This window comes from Phyllosticta capitalensis (assembly GCF_038381095.1).
Source record: "Phyllosticta capitalensis strain CBS 128856 chromosome Unknown BKA78scaffold_3, whole genome shotgun sequence".
NCBI lineage: Eukaryota > Fungi > Ascomycota > Dothideomycetes > Botryosphaeriales > Phyllostictaceae > Phyllosticta > Phyllosticta capitalensis.
This window is the reverse complement of record NW_027117441.1, coordinates 2,119,776-2,139,856: the sequence shown is the minus strand read 5'-3', so window position 1 is coordinate 2,139,856 and position 20,081 is coordinate 2,119,776. Positions and strand designations below refer to the sequence as shown.

The window sequence follows — 20,081 nt, the reverse complement described above, 5'->3', positions numbered from 1 at the left end:
ATCCTGAAAGCTCAACTGGTCGATTCATTGTTGGTCTGCGCGCGCAGCAGCGAGAAATCTCATGGGGGATTGAGGAGCGCCAATACCCACGGGAAGGCGGAGCAGACAAGGAGACAAGTCGGCGAATGGATGGGGTTGTGCATTGAAGAATGAGAGCGACGCTGACGTTGAGAGTTGGGCAACTGTTCCCTATGGCCCTCCACACTTTGAGCCTCGCCAAGGCCAGCTGAAGGTGGCTGCATGCTCATGTGTGGGAGCCTGCCATCCTGGTACGCCTGGGGTAGAATGCGGAGGAGCGCGCATCGGGCCAAGTCGTCGAAGGATTCCGGTAGAACATCATTGCTCCAAGCGGGCGGCGACATTGTGCAGGCGCATCTTCATGATGGGCTCTCCATTAGTAAAACCTCGGAACATGTGTCCTCTTTCCCGGCTGGAGCTAGTGCTCTGCGCGAGGTTTCTTCATGACGGAGGCCGACGGGTAGTCTGGGGGCGTGAGACCAGTTTGTGGCAAGGGGACGTCGTGCATGGCGTCTGCATTGGAGAAAGCTGCCCTAGGATTTTCCAAAAAGGCGGCAAACCAACGCTGACAATAACGGCCCCCGCTGTTCCCCGCGGTCGAAAAATGGGTCTGCGCCTCCACATTGCTGGCAGTCCAGTCTTCGTGACCAGTAGCCAAAGCTGCTTGCGCCGCTGGAAGAGCACCCACGGGGAGGCGCCCAATATTTCATTGTTTTGCTGCCGCGAATGCGTGCGACGGCCGTGACACGCGAGCTGGATATTTTGGAACCCCGGTGAGGAATGCGTTGGCGTCACAGGCCAGGAGCAGTTACTCGAGTTAGGGCATCTCGTGACACGGACTCGCTTCCAGAGCTGGAGTGATTGATGCGCGTGCAAGACGCATCATTGCTCGTCATTGGCCAGTAAAGTCGAAGCCGCATGTCAGGCAGCTGTCGCCTAATCGACAGCGGTGTATTTCGGTGACTGTAGTTCCGCTAAGCCCTGTGTATTCATTTTCGCATCAGAGGCGCAGGTCCACGTTAGCATAGCCGTTGCCGCATAGAGACGTGGAGGCTCAGCTGTTCCTGGTGCTATGACAGCCCTCCGCACCTCTCTCCGCATTCTCCAGACTACATTTCCCCAGACTTTCGAGGGGACCGAGCGTTCCGTTTGTTGCCTCACATCATCCGCGATATGGATCCACTATCAGTCCTCGCTAGCACCGCTCAGATCACATCGCTATGCGGTACTCTGATCAACACGCTGGGTCGCTTTGTGGACGAGTCCAGGCATGTTGACACGACAATCGAAAGCATGTTGATTGAAATCAGGATGCTTCGTGATGTCTCTCAACTAGTCCACACGACCATGCGTGCTCAGCCGCTAGACGAGCTCGATGAATACTGGGGACATGTCAAAATATTGCTCGGGCGTTGCGACAAGACTTTGAAGAAGCTCAACTCGGTACTCACGAATGTTTCCGCGCGACAAGGCTTTGGAAAGGCACCCATCGCGCAGCTTCGGCTTAATATGAAATCGCACACAGTAGCGATTTTGAGACGACACGTCAAATCCCACACGCGTGCTTTGCAAGTATTGTTGCAGCTGGTCAACTTGTAAGTTTGTTCTTCGACTTCGTAGAAGTGACGAAGTAGTAGTTACCGGCTTTTTGAGCTTCAGACGTTGAAGCAGGGTGCACGACAGCTTCCCCTGCATGCTGCTCCACGGCTGTATGGTACCAAAGACTGACGAGACCGTGCCAGAGCAACCGCCGCGAAAAACCATGGGACGATCCACGATGAGCTTCAAGAGCTCAAGGCTCGTATCCAGGAGGTCAAGAATTCGTTATCACCCGAGCGTTCGACTCCTCAATATGACAGCCCCGACGTCGACTTGAGCCAGACCGAGATCCAGGAAGAGGAAACGGTGATGGAGGATTTCGAAAAGTTCATGGAATCTGCGGAGGCCGCCAGCGAAATCGCAAGCATCAGCGCCAGCACCCGTGCTAGTATTCGACAGAGCTCGCCCTTAAGGAACGACAGTTTGACACAAGGGAGGAAAAATTCGACAAGAACCTTCAGGACCGAGCAGTGGGAATTGGATGGGTTGCCTTTGGAAGCAAAGCTGCGGAGTTTCCAGGCGGAGCTGAATTTGACGCCAGACAGTCCAGACTCTGATTCTGACCCGGACCCCGACTATGAGGACCATTTCCCTGCAAATATAAACAAACGACTCGTAGAGAGGTTCCGGATAGCTGCTCGAGAGGAGCTACAGGCGGGAAACTTCAACAGAGCGGAAAACTCACTAATGAAGATGATGGAGTATTTGGAAGAGGGAGAGAGGAAACACGGCATTGCTTTTGACAGAATCAGAGTCCATGAACAGCTGGCAGAAGTGTACTACAAACAGGAGAAGCTGGAAGATGCAAAAGAAATATACAAAGGGCTCATTGCGGCTCGCTCAGACGAGAGAGGAAAATCTGATCGAGAAAGAAACCGACGGAGGCTCCCTGGGTCCCCAGATGACAGCGAACAGACCCAAGAAGATATCCAACGGCGGCTTGACGAGTGCAGGTGGTACTACTGGCTTTCCAAGATTTACTCGCTCCAGAAAGATTGGAAGCATGCGGCTCGTTATGCGAAGAGGTCCTTTATTGGACAGGTTGATTTGCTGGAAAAGGAAGATCCAATCCTGTTCGAGTCCATCCGCTTGCTCGTGCAGATATTCCAGCAGCAAGGGGAGCACATCATGGCTGGAAGCTTTCGCGACATGTACCTTGGAGACAATCCTGAGGCTGGATTGGCGCGAAAACCAAGCGAAGCCACTACTTCCAGTCGACGGAGCAGCTTTAACAGCGGTATAGAGTCCCTGGTGTCGGCCGGTTTCGATCCTCAGTCACCGGAATTCTCGCCTCAAAGCGCATTGGAGCATGCCATTGCCGAGAACGACGACCGTGCTGTACCAGCCGTGCTTCAAACCGTGCTGGACAGCAAGATTCAAAAGAACCTCGCAATCGAAGCCTTTGGGAAAGCAATCACTTACAAAAGGACTGAAATTGCCTACCTGCTCGTTGAGCGTATTGGAAAGGACTCGTGCCTTCCTGACGGCGCAACTCCTCTGATCCGCGCGGTGCAAACATCGCACGAGGATCTTGTCCAGACCCTTTTACTGCGAGGGGCAGATCCGGAAGTCAGATGTTCCCAAGGGATGACGCCTCTGATGCATGCCGTGGAGTGCAGCAACGAGTCGATCGCAGCGATTCTGCTAAGCAAGAAGGCTCATGTGGACGCGCCAACATGGGGATGGACACCTCTGCAAAGAGCAGCAGATCGACGCCTTTCTGCAATGGTGAAGCTGCTTCTCGAGAATGACGCAAATACCGAAGCTCGTGGGCCGAGGACATGGTCTCCTGATGCAAGACTTGGAGACTGCAGCTACACTCCCCTCTTGATTGCCGCTCGCAGCGGTTCATCATCGGTTGTCCGGTCACTCTTGGAGAGAGAGGCGGATTTCGATGCGAGGACTTCAACAGGAGCGACGCCGCTCATGTACGCTGCCGAAGAAGGACATGCAGAGGTAGTCAACCTCTTGGTCACAGTACATGCGCCTGTCGATGCCGTGGACCGCGCCGGGAATACCGCTTTGCATCGAGCAGTAAACAAAAACTGCAATCCAGATGTGATTTCGATTCTCTCCAGTAAAGACGGCATAGTGAACATGGGAAACAAGGCCAACGAAACTGCGCTCCACATTGCGGCAGGTAAAGCAGGCGACACGGGGATCATTGACATACTATTGAATCTCCGGGGCGATTTGGAAGCAAGAGATTGTGCCGGACGAAGCCCTCTACATGTCGCCATTGAGAAGAGATTGCACACACACGTCGAGGTCCTGCTGCAAAGGGGAGCAGATTTGAGTGCAAAAGATGGCCGCGGGTGGGACGCAAAGAAATTAGCGGAGAGGAGCAGCAGCCAGGAAGTGAGGAGTGTTGTGAAGAAGCAGATAAGAGAGAGACGGCATGCTGTGTCAGCCATGTTGGGAGCTGCGAATCGTCGAGCGTCGGAGCAGTCGTCCAGCGATGGTGATCGTAGCTCTATCGGACATGGGCGAAGTTCCTTTTCCACTACCGGGTCAACCTATTCGTTTTTGTCGCGGTTGGGGTAGGGGTTTGAATTGGATTTGGTTTGGCAGGCTCAATACCCTTGTTGGAATATTTTGAGGTTTGATCTTGGTGGGCAGTGACCTGTCGATACTGGCGTTCAGATGGCGTTGGATTTGATGATTGGTGGATGAATGTCTTCGAGTGGATGTTGTACAGTGTTTAGGTAATCGCCAATCCGGATCGGAGATTTCAATTATCCAGTCCACGTCCGGACTTCACCCGCTCCTTCCTCCCGGGGCCCCTTCCTGGCGGCTGGCGCTGGCGGTGAACAGGATGGCCCATGATCCAACGCCGCTCAGATCACCAACGGTGCTGTCCCCTCGACTCAGGCAAGCGGCTGGCTGTCTTGACCTCTTTGCCCTAGCCTCACCTTACGCGCCTCTCTACCCGCCGTTTGTGCTGTCGCATGTTTAGACTGCAAGCAAGCGCATAACTACCCAGACCGCAAAGCCGGTAATTCGCTGCGACCAACTAGTTCTTCGACGGCACGACCACGACCCACAATGCCAAAGGCCTCGGACGTCGCCTACTACCTCCTCCATGTGCAGGAGCTGCGGGCCATAATCCAATGGTGCGCATAATCTCCAGGGCCCAATTGCGACCGTTTTGCAAACTGATCCAGGGTGTAGGAAGGTCTGGCACAACCCTGTTCATGAGCGCGATGAAACCAAAGAGTGCGAGTCGTTGCGCAGGTGCTTCTTCTTCCTCGACAAGACCAGCCGTAGCTTCGCAGCTGTGATCAAAGAGCTTCACCCGGAGCTCTTGGTCCCCGTCTGTCTCTTTTACCTGGTCTTGCGCGGTCTCGACACCATTGAAGATGACATGACGATCGATTTGACGACCAAGGAGCCGCTCCTTCGCGACTTTGACAAAATTCTGGAAAGGGACGGATGGACCTTTGACGGCAATGGACCTGATGAGAAAGACAGGCAGTTGCTCGTCGAATTCAACGTCGTAGTTGAGGAGTTCAAGAAGATCAAGCCTGCGTACCGCGCCATCATCAAGGACATTACCAAGAAGATGGGAGATGGCATGGCTGATTATGCAAACAATGCCGAGCACAACATCAATGGCGTCAACACCGTCAAGGACTACGAGCTGTACTGTCATTACGTGGCTGGCCTCGTCGGCGAGGGTCTTACGAAGTTGTTTGTCGAAGCTGGTTTGGCGAACCAGCAGCTCTTGGTCCGCGCAGACCTTCACGAGTCCATGGGACAGTTCCTGCAACAGGTCAACATCATCAGAGATATCAGGGAAGACCTCGACGACAAGCGGAGATTTTGGCCCAAAGAAATCTGGTCCAAGCACGTCGAAAAGTTCGAAGACCTCTTCAAGCCGGAGAACAGGGAGGCTGCCCTCAACTGCAACTCCGAAATGGTCTTGAACGCCCTCCAAAAAGCGCCCGACTGTCTCTACTACTTGGCTGGATTGAGGGATCAAAGTGTATTCAACTTTGCCGCTATTCCGCAATCCATGGCGATTGCAACACTCGACCTTGTCTTCCGCAACCACCAAGTCTTTGAGACAAATGTCAAAATCACAAAGGGCCAGGCATGTCGTTTGATGGTGGACTCGACTCAGAATCTGCGACTCGTCTGCGATGTGTTCAAGCGATTCTCGCGCTCGATCCTCAAGAAGAATGACCCCAAGGACCCCAACTTTCTCGAAATCAGCATTGCTTGCGGAAAGGTAAGTCCAGGAACTGCATCGGCGGCATCTCGGACCATCAGCTGACCACTTTGAATAGATTGAGCAGTTTATCGAGACTATCTTCCCGTCGCAGACGGCAGCGAACAAGACGATGAAGACCCTGCTTAGTCCCGAAGAGGAGGCGAAGCAGAAGGCGGAGAGGGAAGAAGCGAAATGGGACGTGATCTACATGGCAATTGCCGTATTCTGCACGTTGACCCTTGTCACAGTCATGATGGTGGGTTTCAAAAATTTTCAACCCTCTCTTAACCTCGACACCACCTAACACCACGACAGCTTCTCGTCGCTTGGTTTGCCGGCGCACGATTCGACATTGCCTACCAACAGCTGAAGCAGGGTCTCTTCAGGGCTCCCGCTCCCGGCTCCGCTGCGGCCTCGCAAGCCGTCGCTGATTACGACCACCAAGAGCTCTAATGATGCACAGTATATATCATGATGACTGGACGGCTCATGCACTTGATATCCCTAGGCCTTCGGACTACATAATGCAGCAAATCATCCAGCGCAGCAGCGGCTGACAGCAGGTTCGCTTTGATCGGCAGCGTTTCTCTTCTACTTACTGGGTTGCTCATGGCAGAGCAATGTAAAGGCAGACATTGGCAAGCCAGTTAGCTATACTAATTCAAAAGTGTACGATTTGGGCAGGGCTACCGGGCGTGATGCAGAAGCATTACCAGACAGTGACGATGTTTTGACGTGAAGAGTCCATAGCACGGATGTCAAATTACAATCATGCTGCTTCAATAGCTTTGATTGTGCCGAGAAGTGCTGAAAGCGAAATACATTACCCGGAGACGGGAACTGCTGAGGATGGACTCCGTCAAGCTTGCGGGAGTGCATATCAGCTGGTGCGGTACACATGATAGCAATAATGGAGGCATTGATCTTTGCAATTGAACGACACCAATTTGTTTGTGCCTTGTGCAACACCTCGCACCTGACTTTCCCAAAGCAGCTCAAGGCGGTGTGGGCCGACAATATGTGGCGGGCGTTGCCAAGGCCGCACGGCAGCGGATGCACCTTTGTCGCGACAGGACCGACTCAGCGGCTTTCGCGACTGCCCGTGGCCGACTTTTCGTGCACAACCAAAGCAAGCACGGCCGCGCTTCACCTTCAACCCAAGACAACCTCCGTCCTGGTCTCAGCCTCTCCCTGCCCTACACCCTGACACCCTGATCTACTCCGACCAATACTCACCTATTGCTCTCGCTCGACCGCCTCCCGCAGCCTCTTCCGTGAGCATTCTCGAATCCTGCAGCCCTGGGCCGCTAGCATTGTCGCTGGTCTAGTCTGGCTCATTCTCAAGCATCCGCTGAATCAAGCCTAGGTTCCTGCACCCACGCACTACGGTCGCGCCGCGTGAAACCTGACCCGAACCGAAAGAACAAAACCCCCACGCTACTTCCGTCATGGCTGCGACTGTTGACTCTGCCGCTGCCACTCCTGCGAACCCGCAAGAGCCTGTCCCTCTCGACACCATTCCCATCTCTCCCGAAGGCAACATGGAGAACGGAACAAACGATGGCAGCGCCAACGGCGCTTCCGCCGACGAGACCGTCACCGTCTTCCACGACCCCAACAACTTCAATGTCAAGCATCCGTTGATGAATGCCTGGACGCTGTGGTTCACCAAGCCGCCGAGCGGAAAGGTGGGCGCAATTCTCAAGACTTTGCTCAATGGAAGGAAGCCACTAACGTGCGTCACAGGGAGACAACTGGAACGAGCTGCTGAAGGAGGTTATTTCCTTTGATTCCGTGGAGGAGTTCTGGGGCATCTACGTAAGCGCATCGCTTCCAGCGCATCGTCAGGATCTCTGCTGACAGATTCTTTATTAGAACAACATCACCCCGACGTCACAGCTTGCGCTCAAGTCCGACTACCACCTCTTCAAGAAGGGCGTCCGCCCCGAGTGGGAAGACCCGCAGAACAAGCACGGTGGCAAGTGGTCTTTCTCGTTCCGCGACAAGAAGCTCATCGACATTGACGCCCTCTGGCTGCACGTCATGCTTGCTGCTATTGGCGAGACCCTGGAGGACGACGGCGACGGCGAGGTCATGGGAGTCGTCGTCAACGTCCGCAAGGGCTTCTACCGCATTGGTCTTTGGACCCGCACCGTCGGCAAGCCGTTCAACGGCGGCGGTGACGGCAACAACGCCGGTGGCAAGGGCAGGAGCTTCGATCAGGGCAAGGAGGTCTTGCTCAAGATTGGACAGCGCTTCAAGGAGGCCCTCGGCTTGAAAGACACGGATCAGGTCGAATTCTCTGGCCACACGGACAGCGCCCACTCTGGCAGCACCAGGGCCAAGGCCAAGTTCGTCGTCTGAGCGGCGAGCACTTTCTCTTTTTTCCGAGTTCTTGGACTTCTGTTTCCACACGAGCAGGCCTACATATCCTCCATTCCATGGCGATGGCCTGCACCAATGTGGGCATCAAAAGTTGGGTTTCAAGCCCGATAGACGGTTACTATGCATGACATGCGGATGAGGACATCATTCAAAGGAAGGTGAAACAGGTGGCCCTTCCTGATGTCCTGGTATATTCTGGGGAGGCATGATTTTCACGGCAGGTTTATTCAAGCATGGCGTTTGCAAGACACATCACAAGGATTTGCGGGGACAGCGCTGGGTGTGGCTACATAGCAGGAATATCCCAAAAGTTGTTTTCTATCAGTCATTGGAAACTCGAGATGATGCCCGCGAAAGAGAAAATGTAGCAAGCTTCGATGAGCCACAGTGTTGTCGTCACATGCGGGCGCCGATGCGGTGCGCCTTGGTAGGAATGTGGCTTGTCGCTGCCGGTTGTCAGTCGCAGCAGGTAAAATCGTCATCACTTGCAAGGGTCCGCAAGGCGGCAGAATTCCGGTGTCCTTCTCATCTACCGACCTGCGCTCACAACGCCCGCCGACGAGACCTCTTCCTATCACTTCTACCACCTCACTCTCCTCTGATACCCCTAAGAGACTGCCGCCATGGTCGTCGATACCGCTTACTACGATGCGCTCCAGGTCGCGCCCACAGCGACCGATATCGAAATTAAGAAGGCGTATCGCAAGCTTGCAATCAAGCTTCACCCAGGCAAGCTTCTCTCACGAACGCGCGCGCCGTATCTGAAAACCATCTAACCATCTGCTTCCAGACAAGAATCCGGGCGATGAATCTGCGCACGAAAAGTTCCAGGCCGTGAGCCTACCTCACCCAACTTTGCGGCCCCCGCTCTTTTCTAACCTGCCCGACGCAGATTGGCGAAGCTTACCAAGTTCTGTCGGACAAGGAGCTCAGAAAGCAGTATGACCAGTTTGGAAAGGAGGGTGCTGTGCCACACAGCGGATTCGGTGCGTTACATGAAAGCTACCTACAATCGCAGGCGCAGTCTAATTTAGGCGACAGAGGATCCGGCTGAATTCTTTGGCATGATATTCGGTGGTGAAGCTTTCCACGACTGGTAAGAGCAAGCAATGGCTGTGTCAGAAGTGATGTTGACACTGCGCAGGATTGGGGAGATCTCGCTGATGAAGGACCTTACGCACACTATGGATATCACGATGAAGGAGATGGAGGAGGAAGAGCAAGCGGCTGCTGCTGCTGGCACACCGAACGAATCCGAAAAGGCCGCAGAGGCTACTCCCTCAACTTCCACCGCCGAAGCCGCGCCCGCGCCAGGTGTGACGACCGAACATCCTTCCGCTGAGAAACCTACTGCTACCGAGACCCCGTCCACAACCGCCACGTCCGCCGAGGATGCCCCTTCGCCAGCGCCGTCCGGAACGAGTACGCCACGTCCGAAGGGCATCCCGATGCGCCCAGCTATCATGGACAAGTCTGAGGAAGACGCCCGTCTGGATGCCGCGGGTGTATCGCAGCAAGAGAAGGAATTGCGTGCGAAGGAAAAGAAGAAGGGCGGCCTCACCAAGGAGCAGCGCGAGCAACTCGCAGCATATGAGCAGGAGAGGAAGAAGGTGCGTGACGAGCGGGTCAACACGCTGGCCAAAAAGCTGGTAGACCGTATCAGTGTGTGGACGGAGGCCGACAAGACGCCTGAAGTCACCAATTCCTTCAAGGAGCAGATGAAGCTCGAGGTGGAGAATCTTAAGATGGAGAGCTTTGGATTGGAGATCCTTCACGCTATCGGGCAGGTTTACTTGTCCAAGGGTGGGAACTTTCTCAAGAGTCAAAAGTTTTTGGGCATCGGTGGATTCTTTGGCCGACTCAAGGACAAGGGTCAGCTGGCCAAGGAGACCTGGGGCACAATCAGCACCGCAATCGACGCACAGATGAGCATGGAAGAGATGGCCAAGGCCGAGGAGCGCGGCGGAGAGGACTGGACCGACGAGAAAAAGGCTGAGTACGAGAAGCTTGTCACCGGCAAAATCCTCGCGGCCGCTTGGCGAGGGAGCAAGTTCGAGATTCAGAGCGTGCTGCGCGACGTCTGTGACAAGGTGCTTGGCGACAAGAACATCAAGCTGGAGAAGCGCATGGAGAGGGCACAGGCTCTCATCATCATTGGCGAGCTGTTCTCCAAGGTTCGCATCCGACGCTCAATCTATCGAAATCTTGCGCTTATTGCTAACTTGATTCTACGCAGGCTGAACGTGATCCGGAAGAAGAGGGAGACTTTATGGCATTCGAGCAGCTCATGGCCGAGGCCGCCGCGAAGAAGGAGGACAAGAAGAAGAAGAAGCCCAAGCACGGACACTCTGAGGAGCAGCACAAGAGTGAGGAGACCTCGGCTTCCAAGTCTTCCTCTTGAGCAGAGTAGCGCGCGTGTGGCGCTTGCGTCCCCTTGTTACTCGACCAGTAGAGGTACCTCGACCAGTAGAGGTACCCTCGCGCCGAGGAAGGTTCGGTTGACAGCGGTGGTGGCACTTGGATGAGGAACGCGCTCGCAGCTCCTCCGTCCATCCGTCTGATTTGCGAGCCTGGAGATTCGTGGAGACAGGCAGGCTCATGGAGACATTTCTGCAGCATTTCGCCAGAGCAAGAGTCCAGGGCACGGCTTAGAAAGGGCACTGGATACTGCCTTCAATGATCATTCATGGCCAGATTTTAATTATGTGGGTTTTGCAGCAGCAAATTGGAATGCACCAGCGAGTCCTCCAACAGTAGAGTGCTTTTTTCTTCTCTCCTCTTTTCCTTCATTGATTTCCACACCCCCTGCGTCCATTATTTTCTATTCTTTCGTCGGCCGTTGGAGTCTGTATGTATTCGTCTAGGCCAAGCACCCGTATTCCGTATTATTCGTGTTCCTCATAATTCTCAGCTGCATGGTTAGGCGCGAGGTTGCGTGGAACCATGATGCCTTTTCATGGGTCCAGTCTGGTGGATGGGCGTTGTTGTTTGCAATGTTTGTGGCGCTGGCTGGTCACTACTCATGGCACTTCCCCATCCCAGTTCCAAATTCGAACCTCATCCGCACCACCGAGCTGGTCGAAAAGGACGTCTCAACGTCAGTAATCAGCGTCAACACCTCGTCTCGGGTGTTTGATCACTCCTTGCTGTCAACCGAACAGGTTGTCTCAGACCTATCCAGTCTCGATCTCCCTCTGGTTGCCCATCCAAGCAACAGGAAGAACAACACCAAGCAACACACCTTACCCGAGCACTCCGGCTCCTCGGACTGCCGTGCAGACCTTTCCTATTCCTCCTCGTCCACCCCACAAATACTTACCAGCACTGCGTCTCATTTAGCCAGCCAGCCTACCACTATCCGTTTGTTCCCTCACCTTCCATCCACCCTTCCACTCGCGAGCCTAAGTCTATCCAAAGCCCCTATTTGCAAGGCTCACACCCCATGCCCAGGGCTAAACTCTCACGCTGTGTGAGTAAGCAATCAAGCTAGCGAGCAGGCAAGTTTGTGAGCACACAGACGCGGTAGCGCTGCAGTCTCGACCCGGCGTGGACGTGCGGCCTAAGTATAGAACTGGAGATTTAGTTTGCTATGGCATCATTGCGCCGTGCGCACCGCGACCCTGACCGTTGGGTACCATCAATCGCCACGGACCTTTGCTTTGGAGGTGGCATGCTGGCTGGCTGCCCTTTGACCCTTTTCCTTGACGGAGTGTAGATGGCTAATCTCAGATTTTAGGCGGGCTACTATAGCAACAGCAGCAATGACAATGTCAACAAATGGGACAGAAGAAAGCATCACCACTCCTCCCCCAGCGTCCGGATCTGCTTGGATGTGATGCTTCAATTAAGCTTTGTAGGGCTGTGCCCACCGGTCGGCCGGTTGGTTGGTCGTGCCGCGCCGCACCGCACCGTAGCCGCTGCGTACCGCGCCGGTCCGGGAGTGGAGCGGAGCGGAGGGCATGTGGCTTGATGGATGAGTAACGGGTTGTGTTGGGTTGGGCTGAATGCATGGACGGATTTGGGTGCGTATCTTTTTCGGGAGAGCACTTGGATGCATCGGGAATGCCTGCGCTTACGATGGTACTGCAGAAAACAGCCGGGAAAGACGACTTCTTGCCTCGTCTTCTCTTTATGCCTAGGCTCCTTCATCTCATCTATCACGACCTCTTTTGCTAGCACAGGTCTGCCCTGCGTAGCCAAAAAATAGTCTAGCGGTACGTACCGGCCGAGGCACGCGGAGTAAGTGCCCCGACAGTGATGCTAAAGCTCAAATCATCAGCTCGAGACCCCTGCTAAATCACTTTGCCTCTGGGCAAAGCGTAATTTGCTTTCGCCTCAGTCGACATGCCCCAAATTTACCGCTCGTGTGCGTCCCTACCACATGCATCAATCGTTCTACCATGCTTACTTTTCGTATTTTGTGCTGTTCACTAAATGTTCGGATTGGCTGAATGGCTCCTCTGTTGGCTGTGCATCGCGTCCTTGGTGTCCGCTCTACTGCTTCTGCGTTGAGCAAAGCTTGCGAGGCATGGAAGAGGTTGAGATGTAGAGGAGAGAGGAAGATTCTAGGGATGGAAAAGGGTGGATCACGTTACTGCCTTCTTTCTCATAAGGAGTATTCGTCAGCAAAAGCGTCCAAAACATTGCTGAGCTCCCACACCGAGCACAGCAAAGGTCGCTTAATGCTCTTTTTGGTAAAGTAATGGGTAAGTGTTTGATCGACGAACAAACTTAAGACCGGAGTAGAGAGAGCCGATACAAACCTTGCCCACGGAATCCCAACACCACGGTGGGCATATTTTCTCCAAATCAAGCTCATTGCAACGCCGCGTTGAACAAAAAATAGCCAGAGCGGAAGGTCCAGGAGAGCAGAGCGCCTAAGAAAGCTAACCAGTTGCCTCCCCTGTAACCTGACGCCCACGAATCCGCCTGGAAGGCTTCAAGAACGTCTGTCTACGCAATCAGGCTCCGCCTCCTCCACCTCCACCTCCACAGCTACTGTAAGTGCTCCACCTCCGCCTCCGCCCCCGCCTTCGCTCTCGCATATTCTTGCCATCGTTTTCGTGTTCTGCCTCACTCACCACTGCTCCACTGCTTGGTCTTTCCCCTAATTTCCCCATTTTGCCGCATGGACTTCCTAGGCTGCGGCATTAAGGAGCCTAAATCGAACGAGACGTCGACGAGGGAGGGTACGCCTGGAATGGCGTCGTTTCTCCTGGGACAAGATGTACACTTGGTGCGTGCAATTTCCTGGATCCGGAAAAATTTGGTCGGCTTGGCTGGGCGTGCAGGCTAAGGACTTTGACTTTGTGTTGTTTGCATGAGGAGCTTCTGTAAACACTCAGGCTGTGTACCTTTTGGGAAGTCATGCGAACTGTGGACAAGCATTGATGAGAATGGGATCATTGCAACGAACGCGATACCGAGGAGATATCACGAGCACAGACGGAAGACTGCGGCAATAGAACGGGATGCAGAGCAGGTCAGCAGCCAGTCTGGTTCAGCAAAGCGTGTAGAGCCAAGCCGAGCAGTGCAAACAGAAAAGGCAAAAAGCGTGATGTGTGATCACGGTTACGAAAACGGCCCCCTCCCCTTCTCCATCTCTTGCGTCCGGTCAGCCTTAAGCATATCTTTTTTTACAAACTCATTTCCCAAAATTGACCCAACGCCTTGCCCCCTCAACGCCTGGCTGCGCACGTTTGTCTTTCCCGAATGGGTAAATTGGAGAAAGAGCTGAGCTTGGATAGTTCGAGACCTCCGGGACCCACTGATTGGTCGCTGTTGACTGCGAGCCTGGGTCGAGTGCAACCTGAGCAGATGGTAGGGCACGACGCTCCGTGAAAGGAGGCGCTATTGGAAGTCAGGGCCAGGGTGCGTGCGTTTGCTTGCTTCCATTTTGCTTCCATTGGTTTTCTGGGGTCCTGGCTAGGCTGGGATACGAATGGAGGCAGGGTAGCGATCAGGCGAGAACCGGGTATTGTGGATGCGCACGGTACTGCTGCGGAATGGTGGGAGGAGATGGGGAGAGATGGAGGAGTTGGGCACTTCGTGATGTCGTGGCTTGGAGAAGTATATAACGACTTTGTACAGCCCCCTTTTTGATCATCATCAAGGCGACAACAAGCTCTCCACCTCACACAACTATTCAGTTACCAGACTATCCCATCAACAATCACCATGCGGTCCTTCGCTCCTACTCTCCTCACCGCCTTCCTCTTGCTGTTCTTCAGCACCGCCACCTCGGCCTTCAAATACCGCAAGTTCCCCTACACCATCGAGTGTGAAGGCAACCGGCGTGACATCAACCGGTACGAACTGAAGCACGCCGGCCGCGACAGCATCAGGGGCGACAGGAAGCGCCACCCGTTCTACTACGAGGCGAATAAGTTCGATGGTGCTGGCAACTGCAAGGACCTTTCGCTTCCCCTGTACAAGGTATGTGGGCAGCCGCTGGTCACCCCCTGACCACCCCTTGAAAGAGTCAGAAGAGAATTGGATCTAATAGAACAATTAGCGGGACTTTGGAACCAACGGATTGTTGCTTTACTTTGCCTTCGATGAGCCCGGCAACACCATCTGGTACTGCGCCTTCGAGTTGTACGACAACTTCAAGGGCGACTACCAGTGCAAGAACAACTACGACCGTCACACCTATGGCTCGGACGTCCCGCCACCATTCGACGACGAGACCGTGGACGATGGCGAGCACTGGAGCCGCCGCTGATTTGCGACTTGTGAGAGCTTCGGAAGTGATCCGTAGAAGGGAAAGTGGTGGATGCTGGGGAGTGATCGGGGGACGTAGACAGGGCTTGGTGCATGCAGGTTTGTTTGGTGATCGGGCTTCTTTTGGAAAGTGAGATGAGCAAAATATAAAAAGACGTTTGGGCTGAATGACCGCCTTGACCGCCGTGATTGTTCAGTGGGTGATGAGAGAAAATGTCGATGAGCTAGGGCTTCATTGTAAGTCATGTATGTAGTACACAAAACATGTACTCATTCCCTCTTATAATCCTGAAAGCGCGTAAACTTCTTCCATGTTCTATGAATGCTGGGAGTTCGAATGCTCCCTAGCTCCCTACAGTTGCTTTAGTCACTCACATGCTTTCTGAAAAAGGGGAAGTAGGGGATCCTGGGGAGTGATCAGGAGGTGCAGACTAGCCTTGGTGCATTGAAGGAGTGTTTGAGTATTGGTCCATCAGTGGTAGAGGATTCAAGAGAATCTGAAACAAGTGTTGGGGCTCATTGCTTTACCCTTTGTCCTGATGACGTGATGACGTGTTTTCTGGATTGACTGTTGGCTATAAGGACTCACTGTGCCCCACATAACTGACCCCTCAAAGCTAGAGTATATCCCATGTAGTCACGATAACTCGTCGTACTCAGCAAAAGCAAACTGCCCCAGCGAACTTGGCCTCCCCGGATACTCATTCTACTTGCGCCGTCTCCTGAATCTCAGTTCATCACCACTGTCTTCCTCCTCAACCTGCAAAGTCGCAGAGCGTCCGCTGCTAGCGTTGCTCCGCTTACTCAAAGGCTCCCTCGCGCCACTAGGAGGACCCATGGCCGGCCTCTTGCCCCTCGAGCTCGCAGTCGAATTGGCTGTCGAAGGTCGCGCCGAGTCGCCGATAACAGTCTGGCTCTGAGACCCACTCTCCGGCGTGTGTCGCTGAGACGCGCCCCTAGACCTTTCGCTCGTAAACGAAGATCTGACGCGCTCTCTAGGTCGTTCTTGTGCACCCTTGGCGATTGCTGCGATGCGCTCGTTGCGAGGTTCTCCGGCAATTTCTTCAGGATCAACGTCTTGCATCTCGACATCGTCTCGAGAGCGAATAGATATCGACTTGGCCGGTCCACTGCGCTGCGACTCGCTTTTGCTTGATCGTGCGCCTCTACGACGGAAAGATACTTCTTCTTCGTCGGACTCGCCGTCTCGTGTTGATGCCAGAAGCCTGCTCCCAGTGCTGTAAACTGTCGCATGACTACCCCGTCTTCCAGCGCCAGGTTGATCGAACCAATCGTCGCCCAGGATTGTCGTATCTGTCTTCTTCACTTCCTCGAGGCCAACAATGACCTTCCGACCCCGCAGAGGTGCTTCTTCGTTGGTACTTCCGGGCCTCCGCTTTCGAAACTTTTTGAAGTTCTTGCGTCCGTCCCATTCTGCTTTCCAACGAGCGCAATCGGTGTTTTCGTTGGCTCTACTCAACTGGTTCTCTCGGGGCTTCACCTCCATCACTTCGACCTTTGCAAGGTTCTTGATGGATTCAATGTCCATCCCCTCAAGAGCCTCACGCAGAGCTTCTTCGTCTTGTTTCCTCTGCTCCTCTTCTTTCTCCATTCGCTCTTTGGCCAGCTGCTTGATGTTAATCTCTTCAATGTCCTCATTTCTCTTTTTCTTGCGGGACTCAAACGGGAGTTTGGCGCTCGGCTTTTTGGAGCTCTTTGGAGTTTCATCAGAGACCGGTGTTCCCTCTGCTGACGAAGTCTCGAGCCCTAGTTCCATTCGCCTTCTTTTCATAGCCGCCGAAGCAGGAAATAATTTGTCCACTTTGCTGGCCCGATCCTCCACTGATTCGACGATGTCGTCTTCTTGATGTGGCCTCTTGCGACCTCTTGCTGTCGGTACTTCAGAATCCTGACGCGATGGAGCCGAAAACTGCGATTCCACAGGCGACGGCTCACGGGGAATGGAGTCAGGAATGTTTGTTTCATCATTTTCTGGCGGCGGCGGAGGATAGCTCGTTTGCTCGGAGGGGTCGAAAGTGTCAAAACCCTTGAATCTTGACGTCGTCACTGCGCGGCGGTATGCACGACGCCTTGCTGGTGGCTGCTCAGTTCGAGTCTCGGGGGGCGGCTCGGTGCTTGGAGGCGGCGCTGGCGCAGACGATTCTGGTACTTCCGATTGCACCTCCCGTGGCGTAGCAAAAGGAGTGCTTCCTTCTCCGAGTGACTCTTCAAGGGGCTTCCTCAGTCCCGTAGCATCGATCATAACGATAGCGTCCAGAAAGTCGCTCTGTCTGATGCTTCGTTGTCCCAGGATAATATCAACAGTCTGACAGAATCGCGCCATTTCCATGTCGTCGTCATTAGGGCGAACCATGACAACACCCTTTCCCTCGCTTCCGTCTTCGAATTCTCCAAGACCGCTTTCACCTGCCTTGTCTTTGATGTACCTCACCATATCTTCCGGTCGCATTGAATCCACGTCCAGCTCATAGAATAATGCCTTTCCGCCTCCCCCCTCAACAACCGGGCCAAGAATTGTGTAGTGGGTTTGGTGGGTAAAAACGAACGTGTATCCTTTGAAGACGCTTTCGCGATCTGGGTTGGGTTTTAAGAGCTCAGCGGGTCGTTGAACCGGCTCTTGACTGACAGCTGGTATGAAATTGGCTTCGTCTGGCCAGTTTGCATCGAAGTCTTCGGCCAACGGACTCATTCGTTGTTCCTCTCCTTCGGCAACCTCTGGCCGCGAGAGTTGTCGCTCCAAAGCGTCAAGCCACTCGGACGTCACCACCCATTGTCCGCCGACGAGTCCTTGCAGGCCTTTAGGGGTATTTCTCTTGCTCGCAACGACATGGGTCGTATGCTGGGGTTGGTATCTTTCGGTGAACTTGATATCGCAGCTTTCGAAGAGATTTTGCATTTCTTGTGAATTCGCCATTGGTGCCTGTCTCTTCTTTGCCTTATGAGCGTTGACGGTGATGTTGACTGGATGCCATTCGAGCCTAAACGTTGTAGGTCAGCAAGGCGAACACTTGAGCGAGTGTCGTCGTTCTACTTGCCGCCATAAATCTTTGCATTGTCCCATCTTGATGATGTGCACCTCTTTACCCTGCGTCCTTGACGGTATCACCTTCTCGGTGCCTGTGAACTTTTCGCCATTGAGCTCTGTTCCGAATTTGCTACCGAGGTCTTCTAGAACGGCTTCTGACTTGCGATCGGGCCTGCCTACTGCGTCTGGCTCGACCTCTCTGATCTTGATGACCAGGTGTTTTCGTGAAAAGCTCTTCTGCTCCGGGAACATGTAGCAGTTGGGGCCAGAATGGTCTTTGCCGCGTCCGAAGAGGTGCTCTGTACCTGGCGACAGCCAGATACGCTTCCCACCAAGGAAGTCGCCCTCGTTCGAGAGGAGCCACATTGTGCGATTGATCAAGTCGTCATCGATATGCGTCGGCGCTGTTCGGGTGGAGGGGTCGGTCGAGTCCAGGAATGGTGAAAGTGGTGGAGTTGTAAAGTTGTGGAGGTAGGTTGCAGTGGGAGGACGCGAAGGTGCCGGCGATAGGCAGACGCGAAGAACGCGCCAGCGTCCAACGCGCATCACATGATCGTCGATTAATGCTCAAAGTAGATGGTGGTCTATGCAAAAGAGCTGTCAAGATGATTAAGACGTTTTCATTTTTGCTTTAATTGATCGTCTTCACGAATGGGGTGGCAACATTTTGCATATCTTGGAAACAGTCACATTGAAGCCGCCTTTCTTGGGTATCATGGACGACGAAAGCCCTTACAAACAATAATCTGCACAATCAATCCATGTCATCCAGACTTGCTTCCGTCTTTTCTTCCGCATATGGCTCTGGAACCAGGATGCCGACAACACATTCGCTCAACATGTTATCCCAGTTGACCCAAGGGTGCACCTCGTTGAACAACTTCTCTCCGTCTTTTCCAGCCGCTCTTCTCAATTCTCCCTCACCACCAGGGTGATAAGGAAGATATGGCGTAATGTTGTACACCTTTCCCTGATATGCAGACCATGCCGGCATGACTTGTCCCGATTGTTTGTTCCGCCGACCGTTGTGTGCTTTTAGCATGGATGGTGTCACGCGCTGAAGCGAGGGGACGCCAGAGAGATTCGAGTTGGATTTTACAAGAGCTGCCCAGTCGAGTGGGGAGTGCCCTGGGGTAAGTTGGACCTTTTGACGAGGGTTGGGAGTCTTTATGGGGGCGGTAGCTGGTATTCCAAGGGAATTTGAGCTGGGCGCAACAGGTCTTCCTCGATTGGGCACGGGTCCAGACGAAGGGACTCGGAGTGAAGATTGCGGGAGTCGAGGTGGCGGCATGAGTTGAGAGGCCTTTTGTTGAGGCAACGGCTTGAGCGCAGGAGGCTGCAGTGTAGGCGGCTTCAATGCGGGTGGCTTCATCCCCGAGCCAGACGCCCGCTGCGCAGAATTGACGGCTGGAAATTGTGGAGGTGGCATCTTGTCCTCGTTGTCCGAGTCACTTTCGGAGCCCAAGGAAAATGATGGTATCGTCGGCGCGGCCGTGGCCTTGGGAGTCGTGGGCGATTCGCTCCCTTTGTCGCTGGAGGCGGGCTCGATCTTGGGCAGATTCAACGGACCTGGACCAGTGTTCGCGCTAGGTGTGTCTTTGGTCTCGACGACTGCTTCTGCTTTCTGATGTTTTGGGGGGCTTTCGGGAGCTTGCGGTTTGCTGCTTTGATCATCTTGGGCTTGTTCGTCGAGAGCTCCTCGGCTTCCTGACCCTGAGGGCACGCGACGCGTCGATAGTTCTTGAAAGAAGTGCGCCAGCCATTGTGTGGGCGGGTGTCGATAGAATAGAAATGTCGCAGAGACTAGGAGTAGCGAAATGCCAAAGAGCATGGCGTGGATCGCGGAATGTCGACCGGGTTCGAGAAAATAATCATGTCTCCGGTTGGTGTAGGCTCAGACGGGGGACGAGTGGTGGGGCCTGCATGAATCATGTGTCATGACTCGTGTCGTACCCTTACCGTCGTCATCGAACACGTCCAATCCATGGAAACTGCTACCCAAACTCTGACCTTGTACTTTTCAACACCATTTCCGATCTCGATCCTACCTTTATACGGCACCTGAGGACCAGAACCGACAATGATTGCACGCAATCT

At 53.9% G+C, this 20,081-nt stretch overlaps 9 protein-coding genes across 9 annotated transcripts; 5 read left to right on the top strand and 4 right to left on the bottom strand.

Annotated features, from left to right (window-relative positions):
• The first annotated feature begins 1,017 nt into the window (after positions 1-1,017).
• BKA78DRAFT_342177 (ankyrin repeat-containing domain protein) lies at positions 1,018-4,385 on the top strand. The gene is made up of 2 exons (XM_066890374.1): positions 1,018-1,613; positions 1,761-4,385. Exons 1-2 carry the CDS (start codon positions 1,192-1,194, stop codon positions 4,159-4,161), a joined length of 2,823 nt encoding a protein of 940 aa, XP_066746807.1. The 5' UTR covers positions 1,018-1,191; the 3' UTR covers positions 4,162-4,385.
• BKA78DRAFT_309600 (squalene synthetase) lies at positions 4,386-6,762 on the top strand. Its single transcript, XM_066888045.1, has 4 exons — positions 4,386-4,730; positions 4,789-5,848; positions 5,907-6,086; positions 6,146-6,762. Exons 1-4 carry the CDS (start codon positions 4,663-4,665, stop codon positions 6,281-6,283), a joined length of 1,446 nt encoding a protein of 481 aa, XP_066746806.1. The 5' UTR covers positions 4,386-4,662; the 3' UTR covers positions 6,284-6,762.
• BKA78DRAFT_309597 (uncharacterized protein) lies at positions 6,064-6,762 on the bottom strand. The gene has a single exon (XM_066888044.1). The coding sequence runs from the start codon at positions 6,728-6,730 to the stop codon at positions 6,482-6,484; it is 249 nt and encodes an 82-aa protein (XP_066746805.1). The 5' UTR covers positions 6,731-6,762; the 3' UTR covers positions 6,064-6,481.
• A 126-nt stretch (positions 6,763-6,888) lies between these two features.
• BKA78DRAFT_309596 (translation initiation factor eIF 4e-like domain-containing protein) lies at positions 6,889-8,580 on the top strand. The gene is made up of 3 exons (XM_066888043.1): positions 6,889-7,518; positions 7,577-7,648; positions 7,706-8,580. The coding sequence occupies exons 1-3, from the start codon at positions 7,279-7,281 to the stop codon at positions 8,192-8,194; spliced, it is 801 nt and encodes a 266-aa protein (XP_066746804.1). The 5' UTR covers positions 6,889-7,278; the 3' UTR covers positions 8,195-8,580.
• Positions 8,581-8,731: 151 nt separating this feature from the next.
• Positions 8,732-10,616, top strand: BKA78DRAFT_367141 (X-domain of DnaJ-containing-domain-containing protein; the record flags this gene model as incomplete). Its single annotated transcript, XM_066892594.1, has 6 exons — positions 8,732-8,944; positions 9,006-9,049; positions 9,108-9,201; positions 9,257-9,311; positions 9,360-10,389; positions 10,452-10,616. The coding sequence occupies exons 1-6, from the start codon at positions 8,839-8,841 to the stop codon at positions 10,614-10,616; spliced, it is 1,494 nt and encodes a 497-aa protein (XP_066746803.1). The 5' UTR covers positions 8,732-8,838.
• A 257-nt stretch (positions 10,617-10,873) lies between these two features.
• On the top strand, positions 10,874-11,770 carry BKA78DRAFT_103288 (uncharacterized protein). The gene has a single exon (XM_066882119.1). The coding sequence runs from the start codon at positions 11,131-11,133 to the stop codon at positions 11,686-11,688; it is 558 nt and encodes a 185-aa protein (XP_066746802.1). The 5' UTR covers positions 10,874-11,130; the 3' UTR covers positions 11,689-11,770.
• Positions 11,771-14,654: 2,884 nt separating this feature from the next.
• BKA78DRAFT_309590 (uncharacterized protein) lies at positions 14,655-15,197 on the bottom strand. The gene has a single exon (XM_066888042.1). The coding sequence runs from the start codon at positions 15,182-15,184 to the stop codon at positions 14,867-14,869; it is 318 nt and encodes a 105-aa protein (XP_066746801.1). The 5' UTR covers positions 15,185-15,197; the 3' UTR covers positions 14,655-14,866.
• A 181-nt stretch (positions 15,198-15,378) lies between these two features.
• Positions 15,379-18,440, bottom strand: BKA78DRAFT_309589 (uncharacterized protein). Its single transcript, XM_066888041.1, has 2 exons — positions 17,995-18,440; positions 15,379-17,937 (listed from the first exon to the last, which is right to left on the bottom strand). The coding sequence occupies exons 1-2, from the start codon at positions 18,348-18,350 to the stop codon at positions 15,645-15,647; spliced, it is 2,649 nt and encodes an 882-aa protein (XP_066746800.1). The 5' UTR covers positions 18,351-18,440; the 3' UTR covers positions 15,379-15,644.
• Positions 18,441-18,582: 142 nt separating this feature from the next.
• BKA78DRAFT_309587 (uncharacterized protein) lies at positions 18,583-19,841 on the bottom strand. Its single transcript, XM_066888040.1, has one exon. It carries the CDS (start codon positions 19,813-19,815, stop codon positions 18,739-18,741), a length of 1,077 nt encoding a protein of 358 aa, XP_066746799.1. The 5' UTR covers positions 19,816-19,841; the 3' UTR covers positions 18,583-18,738.
• Between the last annotated feature and the right edge of the window lie 240 nt (positions 19,842-20,081).